This window comes from Neoarius graeffei, chromosome 6 (assembly GCF_027579695.1).
Source record: "Neoarius graeffei isolate fNeoGra1 chromosome 6, fNeoGra1.pri, whole genome shotgun sequence".
Classification (NCBI taxonomy): Eukaryota; Metazoa; Chordata; class Actinopteri; order Siluriformes; family Ariidae; genus Neoarius; species Neoarius graeffei.
In genome coordinates, this window is record NC_083574.1 from 19,685,111 (window position 1) to 19,702,567 (window position 17,457).

The 17,457-nt window shown below is 40.9% G+C and overlaps 1 protein-coding gene across 2 annotated transcripts in view; it reads left to right on the forward strand.

The window, feature by feature from the left end:
* Positions 1-17,457, forward strand: part of arfgap2 (ADP-ribosylation factor GTPase activating protein 2) — a 62,573-nt gene that overhangs the window by 28,953 nt on the left and 16,163 nt on the right. Inside the window, exons 5-11 of one of the 2 annotated variants that reach the window (XM_060923406.1) lie at positions 1,662-1,742; positions 7,341-7,455; positions 8,796-8,852; positions 13,214-13,258; positions 14,228-14,280; positions 14,742-14,878; positions 16,308-16,439. In XM_060923406.1, the coding sequence (XP_060779389.1) occupies positions 1,662-1,742; positions 7,341-7,455; positions 8,796-8,852; positions 13,214-13,258; positions 14,228-14,280; positions 14,742-14,878; positions 16,308-16,439 (620 nt within the window). The remainder of the gene's footprint in view (positions 1-1,661; positions 1,743-7,340; positions 7,456-8,795; positions 8,853-13,213; positions 13,259-14,227; positions 14,281-14,741; positions 14,879-16,307; positions 16,440-17,457) is intronic. The other variant, XM_060923408.1, reaches the window with a different exon arrangement.

Sequence of the window (17,457 nt, forward strand, 5' to 3'; positions counted from 1 at the left end):
TTCGTCCTCTGTTGGTTCAGCAACATGTTCTGCCATTTTGTTTTTCTCTACTCACGGTATATGAGCTGGCAGCCAATCAGAGTGCATGAATGTGGATAGAATAATAGGAAATATCCTGTATGTAGGCACAAGAATGAGAAATCTAGCCCTGGTACAGTTGAACAGATGTCGTTCTGTGGGCAGTGATATTTTTCCTCTTGGCCATAATATGGGATGAATAATGAAGCAATGTACTGGTTCTGACATAATGATCTTTAAGCAAATGTATATTGAAGGCCTTGCATACTTACTTTTTTTTGGGTGTAAATTCTGCTTTTTGTCAGCTTTTTCCTAACCATTTTTACTGTCAGAGTGCCTTTACAGCACAGACTGTGGCTATAAATAAACCAGTTGAGTTTATAAAGGTAATGATGCTAATAGCTGCCAGAAAAACGATCAGAAAATTCTGCTAATTGCGTCAACATTAGTGCTAAGGCAACGACTACCCCTACATGTTACAGATGTTCTAATCCTGCAAGGAATGTGTTTTTTTTTTTTTTTTTTTTTTTAAATAATAAACCTGAGTATATCTAGGTAGCAAAGGAGAAGTTGTTGAGATGAATTTATAAATGATTCAACATTTTGTAATAATCTCCCCACATTCTTAGCATTTCCATGGTTTGGCTAAAATCGGTTTTATGTTTCAGTTCCATTATCCCATATACCGTATTGGCCCGAATATAAGACGACCCTGAATGTAAGACGACCCCCCCTTTTCCAAGTTCATCTTTGGGGAAAAAGTTTTTTGAAGACCAAATGTTCATTCATATAAAGCATATTTATTTCAAAATTCTGTTTAAAATTAGAGGCTTTTGTTTTTCACATTTAAATAGAGGTCATTTCAGTCTCATTTCCGTGAACACTTTTCATAGAAGTAAAAAAAGAGGCTAAACTGCAGGTTACTAGACAAGCCAAATTAAAACATTTAAATTGCATTAATTCAACAAATTTGTCAGGTTTAGATTGAAAGTTCATAAACTTCAGAATGTCAATGCATTAACTTCCCATAGCCTACGGGTATATGGAATAAATTTGCAGAACAGTGCAAATGCTTTAAACAATGCATTAAACAATACATTAAGGTTTACAATAATAAACAACTGAAACAATGGAAAGGGTAGTTTGCTAAATTACAGCTACTCAGCACAGAGATCCTCAGCCTCACTTTGCTCACTCTCACTGTCCTCACTTTCACTTTCGTTTTTGGCGGCATTTTGTCTAGTCCGCGAATTTAAGACGACCCCCCTTTTTAAGAGCTATTTTTTACAACAAAAACACCGTCTTATATTCGAGCCAATACGGTATGTTTACTTCATCCTTGAAAACATAGATATTGTGTATCTTCATAGTACATATCATAAACAGTATTGTTAACCTATGCAAACTCTGATATGGTTTCCACGTTCACAGGCTTGGTGAAACTTTGACCAAGAGCCACAGTCTTCCTGGTTCAAACTCCACCTTACATCAGTGTTTATGTATCCAGGAATGATGCTGCTCATCATAGCATAAGACTCTATCTTGATACTTTTTGTTTAGAATGCTTTGCTTGAACAGGATGTGTGGACTTGCATTGTTGGTAATGGGAGTGTGATGATTTTTTTTTTTTTTCCACCCATCAGCTGTGGATCGATAATTCAGGAAATACTCTGACCCCAGCACCAGAGAAGAAAGAGACCGACTTCTTTGATGAGCACACTCAGGTAGGCCACACAGTCATTACCTTAGTATAATGTGTTTTAGGTGGTAAAGAGCATACACTCGTGCATATGAATGTGCTAGAAAACTCATGTATTTGAATGTATAAAATTATAGATGTAGCCTATTTAGCTACATCATCTCTCTGCAGTACTGACCCCTCCTTTTCTTGCAAGAATCTAGAGGAGCGACTTATATTTAATTCTACTTGTACAGATATATCCTGGTCTTCATAGCTCAGATGAGGGCCAAAAGTGAAAACTCAGCCTTGGTCCATTAATGAAACTTGTACACTTACGGTGTACTCGCACAAAGCGATCCGTACCCCACCTGAGCACGTTTGACCCACAATGTTCAGTTCGTTTGACTAGTGCGATCTCGCCATACTGTGCTCGGCTGTGGTTTACTTGGACCGTATGGAAGCGGCGTGGCTGAGTTTGGATTGTGCACAGAGTGATCACTAACCACATGGAACGTGAACACTATAGCGTGCACTTTTCGATTCACTGAAGGATATTTGGGTTAACAACAGGTCTGGTTCTCACCTTTATTGATGAATGAGAATTGTAGTCTGTGAGTAAAGCTGCATCGTGACGTAATCACACTTGGGACCAGAACAGTAGGAGCACAAACCAGTGGGGGAGTATGGAGGGGGGATGATGATTGCTCTCAGGAGTAGTACAAGGCAATCGGGCCTAGCGAGAGTACGCCCTTTAAGGTGCTTTCTGACCAAACAGTTCTAGGGCCTTATTGAGAGGAACTACCCCCGAGGAGCTCCCTTGAGAACTATATACCTTCAAGGGCTTTTTTTTTTTTTTCCCTGTTTGTATTCACATCACCAGGAGGAAAAGTGAAGTGAATATGAATGCGCATCTTGTCCACCAGTGTTCTTGGTTTGCTGTGAAAACGACGATCTAGCAGCATTAGGATTTAAACTTGTCCACTTTCTTGTGTCCATGTTTTGCTCGCATATTTCTATAGAAACGGATCATTCCACTGCGCCGTAGAATGGGGGAGACCAGGAAGTGTTGAGCTGACAGTAAATTCTTTATTTTGCATTATACGTACACTTGCATCAGTCATGGTTTCTCTGTGTTGGGAGAGTACCTACCGAAATAGGAGCGAAAAAGGTTTTTCAAAACCACATTCTAGGAACCGTAATCATTCTCAGTTCCTGCAGTGTGGACACAGAGAAAAGGGGGCGTAAATGGAAGAAAGATAAACTCTCATATGAAGTAATAAAAGATTGTCTAGCAAAGTATCAGCACTCCGTTAAAGCAGCAAGGAACCTTCATGACTTGGATTAGAGTGAGAGAGAGAGTTGTGCAGCTGTCAGCTTCACTCTCTCGTCCTGACCTAACTGGGTCCAGAGGCAAGACGGACTCAAGATGGCTGGAGCTAGGTCAGGATGCTATGGATGACTAACAGTGTTCTACATGTTGCACTGTGCCCTGATCGTGCTCCACAAACACTTTTTTGCTGGGTCCACCTTCCTGTTTGTTCAGCTACCAGATGGTGGTCTCTTCCACGCAGTCTGCCGAGTCCAGTCTTCGGTTGTAACCCTGACCAGGAAGAGTGAGGGGTTTGCTAGTGTTTGCTCGAGGCACCACTCCAAGCTAGTGGAGGGAAGGAGACACCTTACTACTCCATTGCATGGCAATCAAGGACGGCACATGCCCACTGCCCTAAGCACATACCTGCAAACTAGTCACCTTTCGGCAAAATTTGCCGTTTTGATCCCAAAATAGGTCACTTGTGTGAATCGTGTAGATCCGAAGAGGTTTTTTTTTTTTTTTTTTGGGGGGTGTGTGTGCGAGGTTACGTTGCCGAACATTTGGTTTCAAAGTACTACTACTACTTTTCTCCTCACACCCACATTCAGACCATTTCCGCCTTCTTCATACTTCAAACGTCTCTCTGATTGGATGACATTCCAACGAGCCAATAGGCTTACAGAACGCTGGACAGTATCCGCGAATTGTAACTGAATAGAGGCGGGGTTTTCTTGAATACGGGTGTGTATAGGAGAGAGAGATCATCCAAACGCAATGCAGAACGGGACACTGAGTCTTGAAAACAGCTCACGGAATCATCTCATCTCATCTCATCTCATTATCTCTAGCCGCTTTATCCTTCTACAGGGTCGCAGGCAAGCTGGAGCCTATCCCAGCTGACTACGGGCGAAAGGCGGGGTACACCCTGGACAAGTCGCCAGGTCATCACAAGGCTGACACATAGACACAGACAACCATTCACACTCTCATTCACACCTACGGTCAATTTAGAGTCACCAGTTAACCTAACCTGCATGTCTTTGGACTGTGGGGGAAACGCACGCGGACACGGGGAGAACATGCAAACTCCACACAGAAAGGCCCTCGCCGGCCCCGGGGCTCGAACCCAGGACCTTCTTGCTCTGAGGCGACAGCGCTAACCACTACACCACCGTGCCGCCCCTCACGGAATCATATTTTCTGATTTTTTTCCGGAACTCTATATTACATCTGGAGATGGAAAAACATTTTTAGTATGCGGAGAAAGCTGTGTTACGATGAGTGCGATTTAAAGAGGCTTTAGGGTGGTTTTTTTGGTACCTGTGATTTGGTGGTCTGTGAGTCGCGTTTTTATGACGTAAGACGCAAGGGGCGGGGCTGTTACGTTTGAACCGAACGCGCGACACGGAAGATGTTTCTGTGGGCTGAAACAAAACAGAAAAAAAAAAGTCAAATCAGTTTGAATAAAGTCATTTTTTGTTGAACATAAGGATCTATAAACGCGTGTTTTGGGTAAGAGAAATCATTTTTATGTGAAACTATTGGTGGGATTGTCAAAAGTATAACGTAATATGTGTTGATCTCGGTTGTATTCAGAGAACCAGTTAGTTGTGCGTGTAAGAGTGTGAGAGAGATTCTCTCTCTCTCTCACACACACACACACACACACACACACACACACACACACACACACCCCATGAATTTGGCAGCACTGAAGGAAAGGAGGGCTGAATTTGGTGTCCAGCCATCTACCAGTGCTGCTGGTAATAGGGCAGAGGTGGTGAAGAAGGATAGCATGGCGCGAAAGAGGCACATGGCAGAGCAGCATAAACATGCCCTTGAACGGCTTGTTCGGGCCAAAAGGTCTAAAAAATGATGAACTGGTCTGCTGAAGAAAGTTTCCAGTGTCACACTTCAAAAATTACTTTTTTAAATTCAGATTTTACTTTTTATACTTTTCCTTCCTTAATGGTAATGTAATGAGGTGTCAGATGCAAAACTGAAAATTGCAAAGCTAAAAATGAGTAAATGTTGTCTTTTCCCTTTATTTTCCTTGATCGCGCGCTGTTTAAGGGGGCCGGGGGGTTACCGGTAGTTTGTCACCTTTTTCAACCCTCATGAGTTTGCAGGTATGTAAGCAAGAGCTAGTAAATTTTCAGAACTGATCTCTGGCCTGAAGGCCTTTTTTAAATAGTATTATTGTAGTTTTTATCTCTATACGCTGCAGAGAACTTTGAAACTTATGAGAAATTTCTCACTTTTTTTGAATAAAGTGAAGATCTGCCATTCGTCCACCAGTCTGTGAGCATTCTGAAGCCTTCATATGCTCTGCCTCTCTGGGTCTTTTGGCTGTTGGTCTGGAGTGTTCTGGCCATTATTAATTGTAGTCTCACTACTGGAACTGTTCCATCTTGTTTTAAACCTTCTGTGCTTCAGCCCCCTTGTCAAAAAACCTTACCTGGACCCTTTATTAACGCACGGTTTATTGGTTTATCTCTTTTTAATAATTATAGCTCAATCTTGAAATTGCGGTTTCTATCAAAAGTCTAAGAGACTTCCCAGCTGTCTGCACACTTGCGTAAAAACAGCATTCTGGATAAGTATCAGTCAGGTCTTAGGATGCATCATAGCACAGACTCGGCTCTTCTAAAACCAACTAATGACTTGGTGCTTCCATGTGCAGTTTTAATCATGTTTGACCTTGGTAGCATTTGGTAGAATTGATTACCGCATCATTTTGGAGTGTTTTAATCTCGCAGTGGGGATTCGGGGTAACACATTAGGCTGGTTTTGGTCCTGCCAAAAAGAACATACATTTACCCACGCAAACAGAAAATGTAACTCAATCTTCAGCTTCTATTGCCTATGGTTTACCACAAGGCTGTATTTTGTTTTCTTATATTTGCTCCCACAGAGTAAAATCTTCCAGAAATACATAATTTGAGATCATGGTCATGCAGATGATACCCAGTTCTGGGCAATTCCATGTAAATGTCAACCTCACCATGCAAAAATAAAGCAACATGTAATACATCAAAACCACTCCCAGAGATATCACCTAGGCCTGTATTTTACAGATGTGAATAAGTTGAACCAATTTGTAACCAACCTAATATGTCACTGTCAGTCTTTCTTTCTTATAATGTAAAACCCAAGCTAAAATCAACTTTGATCATGTACAATTCTATATTATTGCCACAAGCCACAGAAATGTATGCTAAAATCCAGAAAACAATAGCCATCCTAAATATTATTTAAGAACTTTGATAGTTTTAGCTGATATTTAGAGTTTTTCAAAGGGTTATGGTGGTTAAATTGCTGATTTTCTAAACATATGCCATGTCTATTTCAGACGCGTCACATCCATAACGGAATTTCGTCACAGTTTCCTTCCGAAACTCTGCATGAAATACAAAATATTTTAAATAAAGATTTTTTAATATTCACCTTGGACCCCTCTATCAAATGGATATCTCCATTTCGACATTAGGTTTACAATTTCACGGAGTTTGATAAAAATGTACAGTCACCCAAGAAAAGTGATACCTTTTCTGTCACATCCATAACGCATCTTTTATTGGCATTTTCTGGCATGCCCTAGATGTACTATGGGAATTGTTCTTGTTCTATCACTTCTCCAGTATGGTACAGCCTTAAAATATGCAACACCTGTTTAAATACTGGGAGACAATAAAACATGCACTGGGTCATTTGTTGCCATTTTGAGTTCAAGTGTCACGTCCATAACGCTGGAATTGCTCTTCTACCTACCTCTGAAACCAGGGGATATCCGTTCTTTAAATACCCTCTTTGATTGCATCGATTCCCTTTACATGGGGGTTGGTCACTCTTTGCTTTCCCATCTGTAACTTGTCCAAAATGCCGTTGCTAGACTTCTTACTGGTCCGAGAATAAGAGACAGTATTTCACCAGTCATGGCAACTGGCCTTCAGTCAAGTATATGAACAATTTTTTAAAATTTTATGGTTTGTTTTGAAGGCACTCCATGGTCTGGCGCCACAGTACATCAGCAGTGTGATTGGTCCTTATACTTCAGGCAGGGAACTTCAGTCCTCTAATAAATTATTGCTAACCATCCCACGTTTGTGATTAAAACACAAGTGTGATCGTGCATTCTCAGTAGCTGCCCCTAAACTGTGGAATACACTACCTTTTAGAGTAAGATCTGCATCAACTATTGACACATTTAAATCTTGCCTTACAACCCATCTTTTCTCCTTGGCATATAACTGCATCTAAGCCTTCATGTATTTTTTAGAAATAAATTGAATTGATTAAACCACAGCCTCACTTCTGCATGTTTGACAGGCTGGCAACAGTTGGGACATGGCCTCCCCTTCACTCTCGGAGCAGAACGGAACAGTCACCTTGACTCCTCAGCTGGAGCACGACAGCCCCAAAGCGTCAGAGTCCGTCCACACCCGTGAGTGTGCTTCCATCCATGTTCTCCACCTTCAGTGTCTAGTGCCAATAAGCAGTGTCATGATACATAGCTATGTTTAACACGGTACTGTAGACACTTCAGAAAGCCATCACTACTCCTGTGACTGTTTGGGATGCAGCAAAATTTTTTTTGAGATGCATATGGTTTTGTTTGTTTTTTAAGAGCTTTTTTTTTATGCCTCCACCACCGTAAGGTGCAGGAGGCATTATGTTTTTGGGTTGTCCGTCTGTCCGTGCATGCGTCCATCCCGCAACCTTGTGAACGCAATATCTCAAAGGCTAATGAAAGGAATTTCACCAAACTTTCACCATTTGTGCACTTTGGGACAAACATGAACTGATTAGATTTTGAGATCAAAAGGTCTAAGGTCAAGGTCACTGTGAGGTCAAATGTCTGTCCGAAAACCTTCTGAACACAATATCTCCAAAGTTGATGCAAGTAATTTCACCAGGTCAAGACTACTGTGAGGTCAAATGTCCATCCCCAAATCACAACTTAATAAGGCGTGTAGTCTACCGAGCGGAGGCATCCCCATCGACGCTGTTGGCGTCGAGTTCTATCTAGGTTTTTTATTTATTTTTTTAAACTGCACAAAATAAACTTTTCAGCAGTAGAAAACTGGAACTCTCTTTTTCCCACTGGCTACCGATTCAGCACTGAGGGCTCCAGTTGCAGGGTTTTTGGTTCCTGGGTGAAATTGGCACCAACAGGAAGTCATGGTGTGAGCTCCATGAATCGCTGATTGGTTATGCATACTACAGCGCCACACATGATGCACCACCATTACCTCTTTTGTTGGTGTTTTGTGCTTAAATACAATTTTTATCAAAAAAAAAATTAAGCAAAAAAGTTTTATTTTTGGTGAATCATGCTTTCATCAACAGTCAATTAAAATTAAAATCAGTATTTTCAGTGTCAGAATTTTTGCACCTTGTCATTAATGACATTTTGAAACTTTTACTCTGTGACCCTTCTCGTTAGGTTTGTTGCAGCCAGTATAAGCTGGTTACTAGCCGATTAGCTGGAAGTACAAATAGACCATTTCCTCTATTTTGGACTTCTTTGTGATAGGATTGCTTTCACTGTCACTGTATCCGTTCCAGTTGCCTGTCTCAAGCAGGTAGAATATGAAAATGAACCAATTTTTCTTTTTAGTTGCAAGTGAAAAAATGTCCAAGACTCTTATTTTGGGCAAAGGCAGTACTGTAAGTCTGTTCACCCAGTGAGCATTATATGCAAGCTTGCAAACCATTTAATGATTAACTGTTCAGCTATGTATATTAAGTGTTTGTGTTCATCTCATTTTCTGTATCTTACAGAACTGGAGGAAGGACCCAGCATTGAGGGACTGATCATGGATACAAAAGCCACTATAGGTGAGACGTGTGTGTGTGTTACACATTAGACTATTCGTATTGTCATAATGGTATGGCGTTTGTGCACTTTTGGGACATGTAGGAATATCCCTGTGTTCACTCACCTACCTCAGCAAATAAATCCCATAAGCAGGTCGAGCCTTTCAACCATGTTAGATTTGCACCTGACCGAGTTATCAGTCTTGGATACAAACATGCTCGTCACGCTGACTACTATCACCAGATGTATCTAATAAAGATAATGCTTACTAAATTACTACCATGTGTAATCATATACGAGTTGTTCTTTCGACTGCTCCCATTAGAGGTTGCCACAGTGGATCATCCTTCCACTTTATGATTTGGCATTGGGGTGGTGACTTGGCATTTAATTTATTTAATATATATATATAATTTTTTTTCCCCACTCGGGAAGTGAACATGAGGGTCTGCATCATCGTTTCCAAAAGTCTTTATTTTAGGGGCTCGAAAACTCCAGAGTAGTACGGATGCCAGGCATAACCGTAGCATAAAAGTAGTGCATTTTAAAACTAAAACGTATCAATATGGACATGAGGGGAGAGGTCAGAAAAAGGGTGATCCTGAAGACCACGTACAAGGTACAAAAAAAGTCTGTACCCTGCCTGGATTAGAGATACCAGAATCCATCCCCAGAGCTATGGAATTTCACATTTAATACAACCCCTGGCAAAAAGTATGGAATCGCCAGTCTTGGATGAGCACTCATTCAGATGTTTTATTCTGTAGAACAAACTGAGATCACAAACATGATACAATAATAAAGTCATTCCAAAGTGCAACTTCTTGGCCTTGAGAAACACTAAAATAAATGAAGAAAATACATTGTGATAGTCAGCAAATGTTACTTTTATAGACCAAGCACAGGGAAAAAAATATGGAATCACTCAATTCTGAGGAAAAAAATATGGAATCACTCAATTTTCAGGTAGAAAATAAGGACTCACCCAGTCAATTTCCTTTCCCTAAATTGACACCTGCCTCAGATTAGATCTGCTCGTTAGTCTGCAGTTAGAAACAGCGCAGTTATCACACCTTGGAGGGCTGATGGGCCAAGTGGATTGGCAAGAATCATGGCTCCAACAAGAGATATGTCTCTTGAAACAAAAGAGAGGATTGTCAAACTTCTTAAAGGAACAGTCCACCGTACTTCCATAATGAAATATGCTCTTATCTGAATTGAGACGAGCTGCTCCGTACCTCTCCGAGCTTTGCGCGACCTCCCAGTCAGTCAGACGCGCTGTCACTCCTGTTAGCAATGTAGCTAGGCTCAGTATGGCCAATGGTATTTTTTGAGGCTGTAGTTAGATGCGACCAAACTCTTCCGCGTTTTTCCTGTTTACATAGGTTTATATGACCAGTGATATGAAACAAGTTCAGTTACACAAATTGAAACGTAGCGATTTTCTATGCTATGGAAAGTCCGCACTATAATGACAGGCGTACTAACACCTTCTGCGCGCTTCGGCAGCGCATTGATATCTGAGCTCCGTATCAATGCGCTGCCGAAGCGCGCAGAAGGTGTTAGTACGCCTGTCATTATAGTGCGGACTTTCCATAGCATAGAAAGTTTCAATTTGTGTAACTGAACTTGTTTCATATCACTGGTCATATAAACCTATGTAAACAGGAAAAACACGGAAGAGTTTGGTCGCATCTAACTACAGCCCCAAAAAATACCATTGGCCATGCTGAGCCTAGCTACATTGCTAACAGGAGTGACAGCGCGTCTGACTGCGTCTGACTGACTGGGAGGTCGCGCAAAGCTCAGATAGGTACGGAGCAGCTCGTCTCAATTCAGATAAGAGCATATTTCATTATGGAAGTACGGTGGACTGTTCCTTTAAAGAAGGTAACTCTTCACGCATGGTTGCCAAAGATGTGGGCTGTTCACAGTCAGCTGTATCTAAGATATGGATCAAGTACAAACAGCATGGGAAGGTTTTTAAAGCCAAGCGTACTGGTAGACCAAGGAAGACATCAAAGCGTCAAGACAAAAAACTTAAGGCCATATGTCTTGAAAACCGAAAAAGTACAACAAAACAAATGAAGCATAAATGGGAGGAAGCTGGAGTCAATGTACAAGTATGTGACCGAACCGTGAGAAATCGCCTGAAGGAAATGGGATTTTCATATAGGAAAGCTAAAAGAAAACCATCATTGACACCTAAACAGAAAAGAACAAGACTACAATGGGCTAAGGAGAATCAATCATGGACTGTGGATGACTGGATGAAAGTTATCTTCAGTGATGAATCACGAATCTGCATTGGACAAGGTGATGATGCTGGAACTTTTGTTTGGTGCCGTTCCAGTGAGATTTATGAAGAGGACTGCCTGAAGAAAACATCCAAATTTCCACAATCCTTGATGATATGGGGCTGCATGTCAGGCAAAGGCACTGGGGAGATGGCTGTGGTTACTTCTTCAATAAATGCACAGGTTTACATTGACATTTTGGACAGTTTTCTTATCCCTTCAATTGAAAAGATGTTTGGGGATGATGAAATAATTTTCCAAGATGACAATGCATCGTGCCATAGAGCAAAAACTGTGAAAGCATTCCTTGGTGAAAGAGACATCCAGTCAATGTCATGGCCTGCAAATAGTCCAGATCTCAACCCAATAGAAAACTTGTGGTGGAAATTGAAAAAATTGGTCCACGACAAGGCTCCGGCCTGCAAAGCTGATCTGGCAACTGCAATCAAAGAGAGTTGGCACCAGATTGATGAAGAATACTGTTTGTCACTCAAGTCCATGCCTAAGAGACTGCAAGCCGTTATAAAAGCCAGAGGTGGTGCAACTAAGTACTAGTGATGTGTTTTGAATGTTCTTTTGTTTGTCTGTTTTTCATGATTCCATATTTTTTTTTCCTCAGAATTGAGTGATTCCATATTTTTTCCCTGTGCTTGGTCTATAAAAGTAACATTTACTGACTTCCACAATGCTTTTTCTTCATTTCTTTTAGTGTTTCTGAAGGCCAAGAAGGTGCACTTTGGAATGACTTTTTATTATTGTATCATGTTTGTGATCTGAGTTTGTTCTACAGAATAAAACGTGTGAATGAGTGCTCATTCAAGACTGGTGATTTCCATACTTTTTGCCAGGGGTTGTAGTTAACGTGATTGTTTTCAAAAGATTCTTAGAAGATACCCGTCTCTCTAATCAGAAACCAAACTTTAAAGTCCTAGTTTGTGATGTAAGCACTAGGCTTGGCATAAGAATGAACGAATAAAATAAATAAATAAAAAATTACTGCTTGAAATGATTATTTGCCTATAGCTTTGTTTCCTGGATTTGTGTCTTTCAGCTCTTTCAATTCTGGGTAATCTTGCTCAAAGAAGATGGCTCCACCTCACTTGCATGGGAAACCCCTTTAAAATCTCAATTAGCTTTTGACTTCCACAGCTCCATATCATATACGTGGGATGTTCTGCTCAGCCTAAGAAAATATTGGCTACTACTTTACCCCGAAATCTGTCCTTGACTATGGAAGCGTTCAAGAATGCAAGTGCCCTCTAAAACCTCACAAAGTCTGTTATGAGCCAGCATTTGACTGATTCATAAGCCGAGGATAGGTTCCCACCCAGATGGCTTTTGTTTGTTCATACCAAACTACTAAAAATCACTGGGTCGACAAACACGACAACATAAACAGTACCTGGGTATGCAAATGAGAGGCATATTGAGCTTCAAAAAACGGGGGGGGGACAGAAGGCAAAAGAGGGCAGCATGCTTTGCCTCTTATCCACATCAGAAAATCAGCTTATATAGAAGTCTGTGTGCCAGCAATGATAATTCCATTATACTACCGAGATATCCAAAAGGGTCATCACAACCTTGCACCTGCTTTTATATATTCAAACTTCACATCCAGGTTTTTTTTTTTCATATTCATGATGCACCTCCCCATCAATCATTTGCGTTCAAGATTTGCTTCAGTCCGCCTGTACATGGTTTGACCTTGTTCCAGCCTGTCTCCCATTGTAGCAATGACGACTTTACTTGTGTTTGAGTTTGTGAAAGCAGATCCTGCTGCTTGTCTGGCAGTAATCTGTGCCCTCCACATGACTCTCCTACAGTACACTGAAAACCTTATCTTGACCCTCCTTCTTACCAAAATTGCACCAGAATATAATTCATCGACATGAGTAGGAGTATCCTTGCATGTAAAGTATGGAGTATTGTGGAATTGCATCATAACGTAACGCAACACTATGTGGTTGGGAAAATTTATAGGAATATTAAACTCTTTCTAACAATGAGAACAAATTATGGCCCAGTAGCGGTCTTGTATACTTTGCTTCTCTTGAGTAACAGTCATGTTTGCTCTGTTAACGTAGACGACTCGATGAGATTGGCATCTGATGAGCCACAGCCTCTTAAAGGTGATTTGAGTGGTTTAGAATTGGCCTTCTTGGCTGGCTGCATATCAGCTACATGGTACACGCTTGGGTGGATTGGAACCCACCTGCTTTGAGCTCACCTTTCTTCAACTACACATCATTACGCTTGCAGCCTCCCGCTTCTTGTTAATGTCTGAATTGCAACCCTAATATCTTGCCAGTGAAGTTGTAACAAGTTTGCTGCTAACGCCTTTTATAACCCTACTGCAAGGCGGTCAGCTCTGAAGTGGCTCTCAAAGTCTAACATGGCATAACGTTTCAATTTTTAAGCAGGGTTTTTTTTTTTTTTTGGCTTATGGTCTTGGTTAATTGAATTCAAGTCAAATACGAAAGGAAATGTTATCGCAAATAAGCCATGGTTTTTTTTTTTAACCTTCAGTGATGACATCGGCTGGACTTTTGAATGTAATCTGAAAGCCTGTGTCCTGTACAGTAGCCAAATTCTAAAGTGCACACATCTAGTGCATTAGTCCTAGTAGTGATGTCATCAAAAGTGCTTTAGCTGCGAGGTCAAACCTCTCTGGACCGTGAGCTTGTTATCTTAAAAGTATTTCTGAATACAGCAGATGCACGCCAAGGTCTGCTGAGAATTAATGCGCTGGAATAATGAGATTAGGCATGCTTTCTTTCCCGTTCAGTATATGGAGTGTGTATTTGCTTGCGTAATTAATCAGGCCTAACTTCCCCTTTTGTTCTGTTTAGCAGGTCTCCCAGGGCTCAGGCTTCATTTAGCCCGTTTGTGTAAAGTTGGCCATGCCTTAACGCGAGTGTCATTAGCGCCTTCAGTACTAATATGGTGGTGTATTAGATCAAGAGAACTGCAGCCTTGGTCTGTTACTTCTGCACAGTTACCTTTTGCTGGCTTGGGTTTTCATAAAGCTTAAACTAACTAGTGCTGTCCTCTAAGTGGTAAACAGGAAAACGTGTTAACATGCTTGTTTTCCTTTTTAGAAGTGAGACCTTCCATTATTGGAAAGAAGAAGCCGGTTGCTGCAAAGAAAGGGGTGGGTGTTATGATTTTGATGCCATTTTTATCCACCCAAGTCTGGTTTGTTGATGCAACTCAGTTCACCAGCAGATGTCAGACTAGCATCAAACTTTGCTGCTTTAACAAAAACCTAAGCATCAACAAGAACTCTGTTGCTAACAGCCTATAAAGCTAATTATTATTGCCTTAGTGTATAAGCCTAGTCATGACTGACCTCATTATGACATTTAGCGGTTGTTGCTGTTAATTTTGCAAGCTATTTATTTAGCTAGTAATGGCATGTTGAGTTTGTCAACATGCAATGACGTGTCCATTGCATTTCCATTGATTTCAGCTGACATATGGGCTTCCTAAATAAGTTAGAGAAGCTCAAGATCTACATCAGAATGGTTCTTTATAATAGTTGATGCAAATCGAGCACCACCATTTCACTTGAGGAATGACTTTGTACTGATGTCTGTTTTGCAATGTCCTTAGCTCGGGGCTAAGAAGGGTCTCGGGGCCCAGAAGGTGAGCAGCAAGAGCTTCAACGAGGTTGAGAAGCAGGCACAGGTGGCCGAGAAGATGAGAGAAGAGCAAGCTGCCGAGTCTAAGAAACAGGCCGAGATGTCGATGTGAGTTTGTAAAGAATGCTGAGAAAACGGAGATATTCTTTCTGTGAAACTTTTTTGAGTCATCCAGATCATTTTAAAGCCGAGGCAGCTTGAACGTGGAAAGTTAACTGCAAGCGTAAATGCTATGGAGAGACCCTGGAGAAGCAGTTTTGATAGAGGAGGAGTGTAGGGATTAGTAGGGGGGAAAGATGATCACAGTGAGAGGAAGCAGGATTTTTAAGGGGTTTCTTAATGAGGGCGAGATCTAATTATAGTGGCAAGGTTGCAAAATTTTAAAGGATTTCCTTTATTGATTATTGCTCAGGGGCGGCACGGTGGTGTAGTGGTTAGCGCTGTCGCCTCACAGCAAGAAGGTCCTGGTTCGAGCCCCGTGGCCGGCGAGGGCCTTTCTGTGTGGAGTTTGTATGTTCTCCCCATGTCCGCGTGGGTTTCCTCCGGGTGCTCCGGTTTCCCCCACAGTCCAAAGACATGCAGGTTAGGTTAACTGGTGACTCTAAATTGACCGTAGGTGTGAATGTGAGTGTGAATGGTTGTCTGTGTCTATGTGTCAGCCCTGTGATGACCTGGCGACTTGTCCAGGGTGTACCCCACCTCTCGCCTGTAGTCAGCTGGGATAGGCTCCAGCTTGCCTGCGACCCTGTAGAACAGGATAAAGTGGCTAGAGATGATATGAGATTATTGCTCGTGTTAATGAGCATTTATTGCTTATTGTAACTGTTAATTGTTTCACCTTTTTTTTTTGGGTAAAATTTAAAATACTGAAACATTTAGAAAATAACCATTTAATTTAATTTGAAAGGTGTTCACTTTCTGTGTTGTAAGCCCTGTTGTGTTTGTCAATGAAGAATTGACCAAATTCTTAAGTTACTCAGCCTCTGATTCAGCATTACCAACCTTAGTGATAACTCGGGCATCTGAATTTTGTGAAATTTGGAGTTTATAGAGATGCTTAGAACCAGCATCACTTGCTTTAAATTAATCCATATAGTTAGTGATGTTCTCGTTTATCTGAAGTGCTTAATCAGCTAGAAATGTCAGGATGCCCAGTTTTTATAAACTGAGACGCCTGAAGTACTTCTTGTGGATGGCTGAACGCAACTTTTTACTAATGTAAGTGTGTTCTTACTGACTGGAAGTAGTAGGCATGAGTAAGCATAATGCGGAGGACCAGAAGGAGTCAATATGAAAGCCGGTATGTGCAAGGATAAGTGTGAGATTCTCAAATAGCAAGAAAAAGATTGTCCCAGATTTATATATTGCTTTCTTAAATAATGCATATCAGCCAAGAAATGTAATATTACTGTATGATCAACAATGAAGCAAAGTTTTTGGCGCATAGTTCTACTTTTGGACCTAACGGAATTCCTACTTTTTAAAACTAATTGAATATGAATGTTCCTTATTCACACTTGTGTTTTGTTTGGTTCAGTGTGGCCTCGATGCGCTTGGCCTACAAAGAGCTGGAGATTGACAGGAAGATGGAAGAGAAGAGGCTGCAGAACCTGGAGGGGAAGAAGAGGGAGCAGGCTGAGCGGCTCGGCATGGGCTTAGGAACCAGGAGGTAATTTTATATCCTCTGTTTACACTCCCTTGACATTCTGCATTTTTTTCCCTGTCTTTTAAAGGTATGCTGGTCAGTTGAGACATGTTTGGTGTCTAGCATGTTTGCTTCTTTGCTTTTGCACTGGAGCGATGATAAGATAGTGGAGATGTGCAAAATCAGTCACATTTTATAGCAAACAGAGATTCTTCCAAATAAAAGATGTTAAAATATTTTTAACATTATATGCTATAAATGGTCCTCTTGATATTTTTGCATAATTTAGTGAACCCTTCTTGCTGGACAGAGTAAATAGAGACCATGTCTTTTGTGACGTGAAATGCTACCGCAACTGAGAAGTCAACTTGGGATAGTCTTTAACTCCTTCCCTGTTTGTGATGTCAAATCAACATGGCTGCTCACAGCATCAGAGATAAATAAAGCAGTACTTTATACCTTTTTAAATGAGTTTTATACAATATATCCAGAGATGGGACCAAGTCACACATGTGCAAGTCTCAAGTAAGTCTCAAGTCTTAACCTTCAAGTCCTAAGTAAGTCCCAAGTCTTTTTTGTCTTGGGCAAGTCAAGTCAAGTCCTATAATAAGTCAAGTCACCTTAGGCGTATTGGCGTAATTTTAGCAGCAGAATATGAATTTAATACATTGAAAAGGCAATACATAAGTAAATGTCAGTAAACATCCCTGGCACATGTGCCCAACCTGTTAAATATTTGCATTTTAAATACTCATGTTCTGTAAAATACATAAAACAAAACAGTAATAATGTCACAAAGTTATTTATTGATGGCAAAATTGATTGTAAGATTGAAAGCCAACTAAGTTTCTCACATTGTCATCAGCCAACAAGAAAAATAAACAGAGAATTGGCATTCTGTTATGTGCGTAGTTAAAAGAGGGTAGGACGACACCTTGGGTTAACAGGGGCATGAGCTCCTCCAATCTCTAATCACGTCAGATGAGATGATTATTATTAATAAGATGCACGTGGAGAAACCTGAAGTGACTTCGATGTATGT